Genomic DNA, 13,770 nt, shown 5'->3' with positions numbered 1-13,770 from the left:
TGCACACTATAGGCTCTATACCTGTATATAACTGCACACTATAGGCACTATACCTGTATATAACTGCACACTATAGGCTCTATACCTGTATATAACTGCACACTATAGGCTCTATACCTGTATATAACTGCACACTATAGGCACTATACCTGTATATAACTGCACACTATAGGCACTATACCTGTATATAACTGCACACTATAGGCACTATACCTGTATATAACTGCACACTATAGGCACTATTACTATATATAACTGCACACTATAGGCACTATACCTATATATAACTGCACACTATAGGCACTATACCTGTATATAACTGCACACTATAGGCTCTATACCTGTATATAACTGCACACTATAGGCACTATACCTGTATATAACTGCACACTATAGGCTCTATACCTGTATATAACTGCACACTGTAGGCTCTATACCTGTATATAACTGCACACTATAGGCAATATACCTGTATATAACTGCACACTATAGGCTCTATACCTGTATATAACTGCACACTATAGGCTCTATACCTGTATATAACTGCACACTATAGGCGCTATACCTGTATATAACTGCACACTATAGGCACTATACCGGTATATAACTGCACACTATAGGCTCTATACCTGTATATAACTGCACACTATAGGCAATATACCTGTATATAACTGCACACTATAGGCTCTATACCTGTATATAACTGCACACTATAGGCTCTATACCTGTATATAACTGCACACTATAGGCAATATACCTGTATATAACTGCACACTATAGGCAATATACCTGTATATAACTGCACACTATAGGCACTATTACTATATATAACTGCACACTATAGACTCTATACCTGTATATAACTGCACACTATAGGCACTATACCTGTATACAACTGCACACTATAGGCTCTATACCTGTATATAACTGCACACTATAGGCTCTATACCTGTATATAACTGCACACTATAGGCTCTATACCTGTATATAACTGCACACTATAGGCTCTATACCTGTATATAACTGCACACTATAGGCACTATACCTGTATATAACTGCACACTATAGGCACTATACCTGTATATAACTGCACACTATAGGCACTATACCTGTATATAACTGCACACTATAGGAACTATACCTGTATATAACTGCACACTATAGGCACTATACCTGTATATAACTGCACACTATAGGCACTATACCTGTATATAACTGCACACTATAGGCGCTATACCTGTATATAACTGCACACTATAGGCACTATACCTGTATATAACTGCACACTATAGGCGCTATACCTGTATATAACTGCACACTATAGGCACTATACCTGTATATAACTGCACACTATAGGCTCTATACCTGTATATAACTGCACACTATAGGCTCTATACCTGTATATAACTGCACACTATAGGCACTATACCTGTATATAACTGCACACTATAGGCTCTATACCTGTATATAACTGCACACTATAGGCTCTATACCTGTATATAACTGCACACTATAGGCACTATACCTGTATATAACTGCACACTATAGGCTCTATACCTGTATATAACTGCACACTATAGGCTCTATACCTGTATATAACTGCACACTATAGGCGCTATACCTGTATATAACTGCACACTATAGGCGCTATACCTGTATATAACTGCACACTATAGGCACTATACCGGTATATAACTGCACACTATAGGCACTATACCTGTATATAACTGCACACTATAGGCTCTATACCTGTATATAACTGCACACTATAGGCGCTATACCTGTATATAACTGCACACTATAGGCACTATACCTGTATATAACTGCACACTATAGGCACTATACCTGTATATAACTGCACACTATAGGCACTATACCTGTATATAACTGCACACTATAGGCTTTATACCTATATATAAGTGCACACTATAGGCTCTATACCTGTATATAACTGCACACTATAGGCTCTATACCTGTATATAACTGCACACTATACCTGTATATAACTGCACTATATCTCTATCTATGTAATCCCCTTCTAATGTGTAATATAGTCCAGCCCTATGACGCATAGTGTGCACAGGGCTCTGCCTACACTGCGGTTGCTGCCAGTGTCTCCTATATAGCCTGCGGTACCGGACAGCAGCCGCACAGACATGGAGGCTCCGCCTGACGGAAGTGACTTCATGACAGGACGTCACCGCTCCAGGAGGAAGAGAAAGATGTCGGCGGCTGAGGAGGAGAGGGGGACCGAGGGCGGCCCGGGGGGCTCTTCATCCGCCTCCTCCTCCCCCAGTCACCAGCTGCCCCAGAGTAACACCCTGCTCGGACTGCCCATCGTCGCCATCGAGAACATCCTCAACTTCCTGACCTACGACGAGATCAGCCAACTCCGCCTGGTGAGGGGACATGTCAACACTGGGGAGGAGGAGGGGGCCCTGCCATGACTGGGGAGGGAGTACAAAATGGCGGCCTACACGGTCACCCCCTCTAGGGAGGGCATTCACACGCAGATGCTGCAGAACCTCTTGAATAGCTGTTCTTCCTGCAGCTTGAAGGGGTTTTCTGGTTTTGCCCTCAGTATTTCAGGTTTTTCTGTTGCTTGCTGTCAGTGAATGTGACCCTTATAGAGGATGAGGATGTGTCCCCCTCCGGTGACCTGAGCGGAGCCGCGGCTTCTGGTAAGAAAAACATGGAGGTTCCTGTTCACAGAAAGCAAGCGGAGATCTTGGGAGCGGCGAATAATCGATTTAGGAAGGCGATAAAACAATCGGAGAGATTTTATTGCCATGAATGACACTCAAAAAATAAAAAGGCCTGTCTGTAGAGGGTTGTCCATCTTCCGTACAACATGGCTGAAGGCTGCAGCTATATGGCGACAAGATTGGCATGTTACCCTGCGACTCTGTCACTAATGTCTGAGATTGGAGTCACAGCGACCCCCTGAGGACGCCGCAACTTGTAGTCACAAAAAGATGGAGCCTGGCTACCCTGGGGGTCACCGTGTGACTCCATTCACTTACATTAGTGGGGCGACATTGGCTGCAAATCCCGCCATGCAAGCAAATACCGCAGGGCGACATGGCAGTCTTTAGTCATGTGATGGGAGTCACTGCCAATGTCGACGCCTTAAAATGGGTTCTGCCACCGAGGGTATCTGATCAGAGGGGCCAGTGAGACCACCACCCACCCTGAGAATGGCCTATACAGCATTGCTATACCTGAAGTGAATGGAAGCAACCACTAAGTGACATGCCTACAGTCAACATGGCTGCATGATGGGGTAAAAGAGCATTCCCTAATCTCAAGACTGGTGGGGTCTTAGCAGATAAATATTCTTTGTGGCATTAACCCTACAGTAGCTCGCCTCTCTGTCCCCACATGGGACACCCGCATGACGCTGCTGCAGCTCCGGTGATGATGATGATGTCCTCTGACGTGCCATTTGACAGCAGGTCATTGCTGCAGCCTATTGTAGGCCTCAGTAGTGACATACATAGGTTATTGAGGAGGCCACTGGCAGTAAGCTGTGTCCGGAGACAACAACATCAAAGAGTCAGCAGCGTTGACCGGCGCAGGAACGGAAAGATGAGATCTATACAAAGCTGCTTAAGCTATAAGCTTTAAAGAGGACCTTTCATGGTCCAGGGCACATGCAGTTCTATATACTGCTGGAAAACCGACAGTGCGATGAATTCAGCGCACTATCGGCTTTCCCGATCTGTGCCCCAGGTAAAGCGCTATCAGTCCCGGTACCGTAGCGCTTTACAGTCAGAAGGGAGTTTCTGACAGTCGGTCAGGTACGTCCTTCTCCACAGCAGCACCTATAGCGCTGTACAGTGTGAGCGTTGAGGAACGCCCCCTCCCTCTGCTCACAGTGCTTATCCATAGACGAATATTATCAGGAGTGTTGGTGGCGTTCCTCCCCGCTCACACGGTACAGCGCGATAGGCGCTACTGTGGAGAAGGACATACCTGACTGACTGTCAGGAACGCCTTTCTGACTGTAAAGAGCTACGGTACCAGGACCGACGGTGCTTTACCCGGGGCACAGATCGGGAAAGCCAATAGTGCACTAAATTCAGTGCACTGTCGGCTTTCCAGCAGTATATATAACAGTGTATAGCCTGTGCCCAATCTGATGAAAGGTCCTCTTTAATATAAGTCTAGGTTCACACTACCTTATGTTTATCCTATGACGGATCAGAACAACAGACCTTAAATCTTATAGACAGAAATACAGACGGAGCACATTCTAACTGCATCTGTGATCATTGAATATTCTCAATTGGAAAAGGTGGTCAGTGATGATGGTACAGTATAAGTACAAGGTCCTCTCTGCATCTGTCATGTTATTAGTTGTTGAGGCTGTTGCTCTGATGTTCCTGCCTAAGTTGGACAACCCATTTTAATGATTGGTTTAAACTCCAGTGCTATACAGGACCTCCTGCTCCCCTCCCATTTATTCACCCAGCTTTGGTGGCTGATGGGGGGACGAAGTGGAAGATTGAACTTCTTTTTCTAGTGTGTCCAAGATCTGAAGGTGATTGATACTGATGACCTATCCTGTGGTGACACTAACCTATCTATCTGCAGGACTGGGGTGATATGCTGGTTCTGGTGACACTAACCTATCTATCTGCAGGGCTGGGGTGACATGCTGGGTTTGGTGACAATAACCTATCTATCTGCAGGGCTGGGGTGATATGCTGGTTCTGGTGACAGTAACCTATCTATCTGCAGGGCTGGGGTGATATGCTGGTTCTAGTGACAGTAACCTATCTACCTGCAGGGCTGGGGTGATATGCTGGTTCTAGTGACAGTAACCTATCTATCTGCAGGGCTGGGGTGATATGCTGGATCTGGTGACAGTAACCTATCTATCTGCAGGGCTGGGGTGATATGCTGGTTATGGTGACACTAACCTATCTATCTGCAGGGCTGGGGTGATATGCTGGTTCTAGTGACACTAACCTATCTATCTGCAGGGCTGGGGTGATATGCTGGGTCTGGTGACAATAACCTATCTATCTGCAGGGCTGGGGTGATATGCTGGGTCTGGTGACAATAACCTATCTATCTGCAGGGCTGGGGTGATATGCTGGGTCTGGTGACAATAACCTATCTATCTGCAGGGCTGGGGTGATATGCTGGGTCTGGTGACAGTAACCTATCTATCTGCAGGGCTGGGGTGATATGCTGGTTCTAGTGACAGTAACCTATCTATCTGCAGGGCTGGGGTAATATGCTGGTTCTGGTGACACTAACCTATCTATCTGCAGGACTGGGGTGATATGCTGGCTCTGGGGACACTCCCTTTAAGGATTCCAGGGGAATTGGCTGCTATCATGTTTTACCATAGTCCTGTCTTCCATTGACTAAGCGATATGTCACTAACTGTACATCAGCGTATCAGGATTGCTGTTGTGTGAATTAGCAATACCAAAATTTAGTGGCTTAGTAAGTAAATGGGGGGTGCGGTATACAAAAATAGGACTGTCCTACAATAATTGTTCATAAATTGTAAGGTTAAATGCTCAATTAATCGTGATTTTGATTTAGGTGATAATGGCCCAGGCAGTGCTATCTATACCTACACGATTTACAGGATGGCAGTACTATTTATACCTAAATGATTGATAGGAAGGCAGTACTATCTGTACCAATAATATGGATACAAGAAGGCAGCACTATCTGTAGCAACATCATCTACAGGGAGGCAGTCCTGTCTTGAGGCTACTTTACTTAGCAATGTGATGTAGATCCTGTTTCCCAGCCCTTGGTTACCCCATGTATTACTCGCCAGGGCTTGGGGGTTGCCCGGTGTATGGTGGGGGCTCTATAGAAGTACGGTTAGTGCATTATTCTTTAGCTGATAGCCTATGACCAGTATCGGTGCGGGCAGGGTGCCACGTATATCGCTTGCTGCTGCATATTGGCAGTGGTAAGCAGAGTGGATTGAGTGCCAGTCTGTAACATAAGACCGCCACTGTGTGAGGGTGACCTGGTAATGCCACCTTCATCTTCTCTTTTGGCTGTGAGGACATTAACCATTGACGTCACGGTGTCAGATCGTATTAATAACCTATGATGGCCGCTGCTGCTCGTTTTCCCTGCACATGGCTGTTCTTCCCCCTATGTCTGTATATCCTGATGTAAACAAATCTCCAAGATGGCGGCTGGTGGTCTCCTGTTCAGACTGTCCTCAGGATGAAGTTTTATATTGCTATCCATGTTCCAGCATTTTTAGCCTCCCAGAGCTATGGGGGGAGGGCTGCTGTAGCAGAAAGTAGGCTTACAGCTGGAGGAGGGAATGGCCAATCTCCGAGGACACACCTGGTTGTCTTGCTCATGTCTGCTCTGTCTTATAGGTCTGCAAACGTATGGACCTGGAGTGTCAGCGCATGCTGAACCAGGGCTTCCTGCGGGTGGAGCGCTACCACAGCTTATGTCAGAAACAGGTCAAGGCTCAGCTGCCAAGGTATGACCGCCTGCAATATCTGCTCACAGGATCGCTGCCTCAGGTAGTTTTCCTTTCTTGGCTTAGTGTGAAGAACAGGAACATTCCTTATATGTACAAGTACAAATCGCACTCACTCCAAGGATACAGATGTGTATATAATATGTCACTGCAAGTGAGGGAAACAACTGTCAACTATGCAGTGGTGTCCTGTACACTTATAGGAAAGCCTATAGACAACGTATACCTATAATAAGGAGACATTGGAGCCTTCTACTGGAAGTATACGCTGCTAATATATGGATATACCAGCAGAATAGTGAGTGCAGCTCTGGAGTATAATACAGGATGTAACTCAGGATCAGTACAGGATAAGTAATGTAATGTATGTACACAGTGACTGTACCAGCAGAATAGTGAGCGCAACTCTGGAGTATAATACAGGATGTAACTCAGGATCAGTACAGGATAAGTAATGTAATGTATGTACACAGTGACTGTACCAGCAGAATAGTGAGCGCAGCTCTGGAGTATAATACAGGATCAGTACAGGATAAGTAATGTAATGTATATACATAGTGACTGTACCAGCAGAATAGTGAGCGCAGCTCTAGAGTTTAATAGACCATAATTATAACAGCATTGATCAGTAGCGATAGTGGGACAACCCCTTTAATGATCTGAATTATATTTAATATGTGATGACTGTATATTTATTGCTTTTCTTCCCTTTTGCACAGACGAGAATCTGAGCGGAGGAATCACTCGCTGGCTCGCCATGCAGATATCCTGGCTGCGGTGGAGACCCGGCTGTCACTACTTAACATGACTTTTATGAAATACGTTGACTCTAACCTTTGTTGTTTCATCCCAGGCAAGGTAAGAATAATCTTTGGAGGTTTAATATGAGAGCAGATTAATCTGTGTTCTAACCTCAAGAGCTGACGCTTTCTAATCACAGGCTGGTGCTGAATACATTTCTTGAATCCAGGAATGCATCATTTGTGACCACTAGGTGTCAGTGTCTGATCTCTTACTGGATGGCTCTCAGCTCAGCCTTTCCTACCTTTTCGTTATCACAGTCTTCTCCCCTGTCTATAGCATCCATGTATCCTAACCACTGTCTCTGCAGCTGCTGTGCTCTGGTCTGTTGCATTGTGTGACCTGGGTGTTATAAAGCTCTTGTCTCATATACAGGTTATAGATGAAATCTACAATGTACTACGATATGTCAATTCTACAAGATCCCCTCAGCGAGCTCACGAGGTCCTGCAAGAATTACGGGACATTTCCTCGATGGCAATGGAATATTTTGATGAAAAGATAGTTCCTATCCTTAAGAAGAAGTTACCTGGGTCGGAAGTGTCGGGGCGTCTCATGGGCTCTCCTCCAGGTATGGTGATTGTCCTGCGAATAATATAATCTGTGTTCTTTCAATGGTGAACCCTCCAAACGTATTGTAGTCCTTTACTTCCTCAATGTCCTCAAATCCGCGTGTTGACGAGGCTGTGGCGCTCTTCCCTATGCGATGACCTTGTTGGTCACATGGTACAGCAGTAGCTCAGTCCTATTCATGTGCAATATCAAACAGCCACTATTCAATGTACAGCACTGTGCTTGGTATTCAGTGAAGAGGCCTCAGTGCTCACCCAAATGCTGCGGCCTCTTCAATTGGTTGATCTTTTGGGGTCCCAGGTGTTTGATAGGGCAACATTGTGTAAGTCCTGGAGAAACCCCTCTTAACCCCTTCCTGCAGTGATGGAACCAGCACAGGAGCTTTGCCTGTATCAATGCTGTATTATACAACGGACATCCCATTTTTTTTTAACCCTGTTGAGCCCTCAGATGCCACAGTCAATGCTGACTTCAGCATCTGTGTAGTTCCTGTGTCACGCCATTGACTCCCTGTAATGTAATTGGCAGATGCCCACTCCACAGAAGTGAACAAAATGTCATCCATACCCCCACAGTGGTATCAATAAAAACTGCAACTTGTCCTGCAAAAATAAATTCCATTCTAGAAAAAACTTTTTCCTTTGACATGTAAACAGAACTGGAAAGCAACAGGTTAACCAGACAGACTACAACTCCCAGCATGCCCTGGTAAACTCTGTGTGATTGTATTGATTGTGATTTGGCCTTGACTATTTCTCACAAGTCTTGTCACTTCTACAGTTCCAGGCCCTTCCACCACCCTCAGTACAATGCAGCTCTTCTCCAAGCAGAACCCATCAAGGCAAGAAGTCACAAAACTAGTCCAGCAAGTGAAAGCCAATGGAGCCGGCCTGACCGTCCTGAGGCGGGAGCTGTCCGAGCTCCGCACCAAGGTACAAGAGCAGCAGAAACAGCTTCAAGACCAGGACCAGAAACTTCTAGAACAGACCCAAATAATAGGCGAGCAGAACGTGCGCCTCGCTGAGTTAGAGCACAAACTGCGGGATGTGGTGGAGAGTGCGGTAGGCCCCTCCGGAGCAGGACCCAGGGATGAGTCCCCCCGAAAACGGAAGAAAGTAGTGGGGGGCATGGACTGTCCTAGGAAATCAAAGCGTCTCCGAACCCGGAAGTAACTGTATAGAAAACCAGACTGTTCTAGCTAGCGGCATGGTTATTGGACTGGGCAGCGGTGGGCAACCGAGGCGCAACTGGAGCGCAGCTTTGTAGGTTCCACTTTACCCTTCAATGCCACAGTTAAAGATGAGCACCTTGCAGGTTACTCCTTAGCTCCATACTACTTAGGTTTTTTTTTTTATTTTGCAGCCATTAGGAGGTAGGTTACAGTGGAAATGTTAATGCTGTTGATGGATCCAGTGAATCCTCAGACTACAGTATGAAGCCATTTCACGGCACAACCAGTCACTACATTAGTTTTGTGCAGAATGGGATGGTCTCCTATAGAGACCTATTTATTCAATGGACAGGGGTCTCTCTGCTGCCTCTCACACAAGATACTGACGACACGTGTTTTTTTTAAGGGTGTGTAAACTTTTGCAAAAACTGCACAAAAGCATCTAAAATAAAAGAAAATAGAGCAGGTTTGCAAATATGACCTTACCGTTTTGTGCATACAGCTCCTGCACTGACCAACAGTGTCTCTATAGAAAACCCTGTGTAGTCTGATCCTGCATTTGTGTTGTGGCACCTCATCTGCCTTCTCTTAAAGGATCTGGTTACTGCACATTATCCACAGGATAGGGAATAAGTGTCAGCTTGGTGGGAGCGTCATCCGTCACGAGAACAGGGGTCTTGTGTGGCAGGTTACACATGTACTCAATGTATCTCTATAGGACCTGGATGGCTCATGGATGAAATGAAGTGGCAACCTGCATACACAGCCTGTTGCTCCATTCATGAAGGCCACACTGGACCCTCGTTCTCATGACCAGTGGGAGCACCGGTGACCGAACCCCCGCTGATCAGACAGTAGTAACTACAATATCTATTGTAGAAAAGGGAAACTCCAGATTGCAGGATCAGACTACACGGAGTTTGTTTGTAGTCTGTAACCAGAGACACATAAGTCTGTATACAAAACGGGCAAAGCTTCTGTTTTCTTAAAATCAAGACTACTTGTATTTGCAGACTTTCTTTACATCTTTCATTGGAGCAGTAGACATTTTGCAGATGTGCACAGACCCGAAGGTGGAAGTCCACGAATTAAGATCTCCGCTGATTTTTGAGAACAAAGCCATACCCCTTCTGCTTCGGACAATAAAGCATAAAAGGGGATCTCCATGATTAGGAAAAATATGGCGGCTCGCTTCTAAAAACAGCGCCACACCTGTCCGCAGGATATAGGCAGTATTGCAGTTCAGCTTAACATCAACTGAGCTCAGTTGCAATACCAGACACAACCTACGGCCAGCTGTGGTGCTGTTGCCGGATGAAATGGTAAAAGTGACCATGTCTTGCCACTCCTGGACAACCCCTTTAAGGATTCCTGAGCTGTGACCATATCACTAAGATGCTGATTGTAGAAGCCGGTATTGGTTTAACATTGTCCTCCATACCTAGCACCTTACCCCGCTCATACCTCCTCCCTCCCCCCATGAGTGTTATTTATGTTCTGTTGGTTTAGGTAACCTAACTCCTCAGTGCCTATTTTCCTGTTAACAGACGTGTAACATCCAGACGTTGGACTGTTTAAAGAGAGAAAAAAAAAAAAACAGGCAGAAAGGTATTTGTGACGCTGTCCCTTTAATTTGAGTTCAGTGCTGGATACTGGTTTCTGATTCGCTAATGTCTGAACAAGCCAGTCTTTGTAAAACATCACTTAGACTTGAATTGTGTATACACCGTATAAATATATATAAATATATATATATATATCCGTATAAATATATATTATACCTTTTTCCTTGTGATCTAAATCCTTGAGTTCCCTAGGGAATATTTAATTTTTTTTATTTAATTTTTTTTTTTCAGGGGAGATTTGTAAACTTAAGAGGTTGGTAACAAAAGGGTGTACTGATTTTTGCAACGGTGTTTAATTGCGACCCTGTATCTGAAATGAAGCAGCTTGGGATGTAGTCGTGCCTGACAAGGCTACTGTCTGGTGTATACAGCTCTGATGCAGACCTATGTATAGCCCTGAATCAGTCCATGCACCTTCATGTATATACATGTATGCTTAGCTCGACGAGCATGCATGTATTTCTAATTAGGAGAGTGGAATAAGCCATTGTCAGACACCTCCGGGAAAGGATTGGGCACGGTGAAACTGGGCATCATTTATTGGGCAGGAGAATCAGGATGTCCCCCATATACATAAGATCAACCAATCCTGCCAAAATGAGTAGGTTCAACTGACTTTAGTGTGTATCAGGCCTTGACTTTCTCCCATGTGTCGCCTTTGATAACCTAAAATCACATGGATAGACACAAGATCTGGTGAAACCTAAATCTGTATTGGAGCTGTGTACACAAGCCGGTTTTCCTGTAGCGCCCCCAGGTAAGTGACTCACACCCTCTGCCATCCACATGATGTAATATATGATCCATCAGTCCTGCCACCTTCTTCCAATAGTTCCCCCCGTTGCCATAGCTTCTCCAGGTAAGTAAAGTGTGATCCATCAGATCAGGCGCCTTATATCATCGCTCCAAGGGTCAGTATGGGCGGTGTTACTGGTCTGGAGTTACAGGGCCCCATATACAGCATGCTGTGATGCCCAGTGTGTACTAGCACCCTTCTGTCATGGACCGCAGGAACGCTTTCAGGAATTTGCTCTACAGTAGGATCAGACCAGGGGCGTCCAGTCGTCATTACCCGCATGTATCTGTGGGCATGAGGTGCATGTGACCTTATTGTTGGTTGTGCTTTTGTGGGCCATTGGGTCTCGTGGTGATCTGACACGGTCACTTAATCCAAGACCTTTCATTATGGTCTCCTGAATATAGATCTAGGAATATTTGATCGGTCTTGTCCAGAGGATTGCATCCAAATAGCCATATTTTGGGTTTTAAACCATAATCATAAAATTTCCTTGTACTTAGTTTTTTTTTTTTTTTTTGTTGTTGTTGTTTTTTTTTTTTAAATGTAGATTGTGAGCCCCACATAGAGCTCACAATGTACATTTTTCCCTATCAGTATGTCTTTGAAATATCGGATGGAAATCCAAGCAAACACGGGGAGAACATACAAACTCCTTGCAGATAGTTTTTTGCCCTTGGTGGGATTTGAACACCAGGACTCAAGCACTGCAAGGCTGCAGTGCTAACCACTGAGCCACCATGTGGCCCCTAGCCTTGTACTTAGTTGTGGGTTGGAGAAAGTTAAAGGTAATCACCAAAAATGGCCTATTTGTTTATGTGAAATTTACGTGATTTTTTTTTTTTTCTTTTAATTATTTCTTTGGTGAAAACGGTACAGTGGGAACAGACCCAGCCACTAGGAGGCTAACGCTAGGAAATGGGGCAGGCTCTTCAGTGTGTAAGCCACACTAGTCACTTCCTTAAAAGAGTGTCTCACCAGTCACCCACTGCTACATTGGTGGCTGAAATGCTGGTCACCCCACTTTTACATGCGAGGTTCACCAAAGGGGTGACCCTGAAGCATCTGAAGATAGTGAATCTGGTAAGTACACCAGAGCTCCACCAACACCGGGCACGCTCTTTCTGAAGGATTTGTGCACCCTGGGGTCTTTCTACTCGGGCTACCTTTTTTCCGGCGCTGCTGGCCTTTCTTCTGCTGCTTTGGCTGAGTAGCCCCTGCCTTTGAGCTGGGGACCTCCATTTCTGGACCACAGCACCTTTTCCATACCTCCGCTAGGCCATGGCCTTTTCCAGGACTCCAACTAGACTTGGCCTCCTTTCTAGGGGCCAGGTCTGTACCCATAGTGTTGTGTCCCCCAATGAATACAACGGGAAAAGGATTTTATATTGTGCAGAACGATCCAATTTTTTTTACATTTCAGAAAAAAAATGCACTAAATACTGCAATTTTCATTCTGACAATTAACCCTAATAATAGACTGATGTGCCAATTCTGTACGTTTTTTTTCTTTGCAACAGTCTCCTCATTTACATTAGACAGAAGTACAATGGAAGATAACACCTCTATAGATAAGACCACTGATCTATCATTTCATCACTATCACTTCTTATCTTCTCCCCTCCTCACTGACCACCATGATTATGCTGTAAAGCAGATCACTAGATGTTGTTACCAGCAGAGGAAAAGCTCAGGCAAGATGGTCGCCCCCATAATCCTGCGCAGGAAATAGAATTTAAAAAAAATGCACAATCAGAAAATAAAAACTGCTAAAAATAAAAATCCCTTTTTTTTTCTTTTTTTAAGTTGACACTTTCCTTTCAAGCTGCAGATTGAAAGAAAAACTTGACCGTAGACCTAGACTAGTTCAGTGACCTTGGAGTAATGTGGAGGGTGCGCCGTCTCCGGGGTTGTGTGCAGAGGGAATGTTTTCATCTTTAGTTTTGTATTGATAAAACTTGTGAGGATTTCAGAATAAATGTGATCACTTTACACAAACTGTGACAACAAACACAATAAATCTGATACAATGAAGATGGTGTACAGGAACAACATGCCCGCGCCGTGAAGGGATACAGGGACAAACTGCACGGTGTGAGCTGTGACTAGGCAGGATCAGAGACATCTAGTGAATATTGAAGATCCCCCAAATATATCCAGTAAATACAGAAGAGATTATCATGGACATGTCAGTGGGGGTGGTCGAAATCCCTGTTGCACTCTCCTTTGGCTGCTGATGGTCCTCAGTGGTCCCGTCCGACGATGACTTCTCCTGGAGCAGCAGGACCGCACTATAAGAGACACCGGAGCACCGAGGACAGGG

General features: G+C 44.9%; 1 protein-coding gene across 1 annotated transcript; it reads left to right on the top strand.

Annotated features, from left to right (window-relative positions):
* The first annotated feature begins 2,203 nt into the window (after positions 1-2,203).
* FBXO28 (F-box protein 28) lies at positions 2,204-10,827 on the top strand. Its single transcript, XM_075267186.1, has 5 exons — positions 2,204-2,399; positions 6,372-6,481; positions 7,201-7,339; positions 7,658-7,853; positions 8,636-10,827. Exons 1-5 carry the CDS (start codon positions 2,223-2,225, stop codon positions 9,025-9,027), a joined length of 1,014 nt encoding a protein of 337 aa, XP_075123287.1. The 5' UTR covers positions 2,204-2,222; the 3' UTR covers positions 9,028-10,827.
* Positions 10,828-13,770: the final 2,943 nt, after the last annotated feature.

The sequence above is a fragment of the Leptodactylus fuscus genome, chromosome 3 (assembly GCF_031893055.1).
Source record: "Leptodactylus fuscus isolate aLepFus1 chromosome 3, aLepFus1.hap2, whole genome shotgun sequence".
Taxonomy (NCBI): domain Eukaryota; kingdom Metazoa; phylum Chordata; class Amphibia; order Anura; family Leptodactylidae; genus Leptodactylus; species Leptodactylus fuscus.
Note: the sequence above shows the minus strand (reverse complement) of the source record. Positions and strands in the feature narration are given on the sequence as shown.

Excerpts from the sequence above, each read along its gene's own strand:
- FBXO28 (XM_075267186.1), top strand. The coding sequence starts at position 2,223 with ATGTCGGCGGCTGAGGAGGAGAGGGGGACCGAGGGCGGCCCGGGGGGC. Across the intron at positions 2,400-6,371 it reads AGATCAGCCAACTCCGCCTG|GTCTGCAAACGTATGGACCT; the intron begins GTGAGGGGACAT and ends TCTGTCTTATAG. Across the intron at positions 6,482-7,200 it reads GTCAAGGCTCAGCTGCCAAG|ACGAGAATCTGAGCGGAGGA; the intron begins GTATGACCGCCT and ends CCTTTTGCACAG.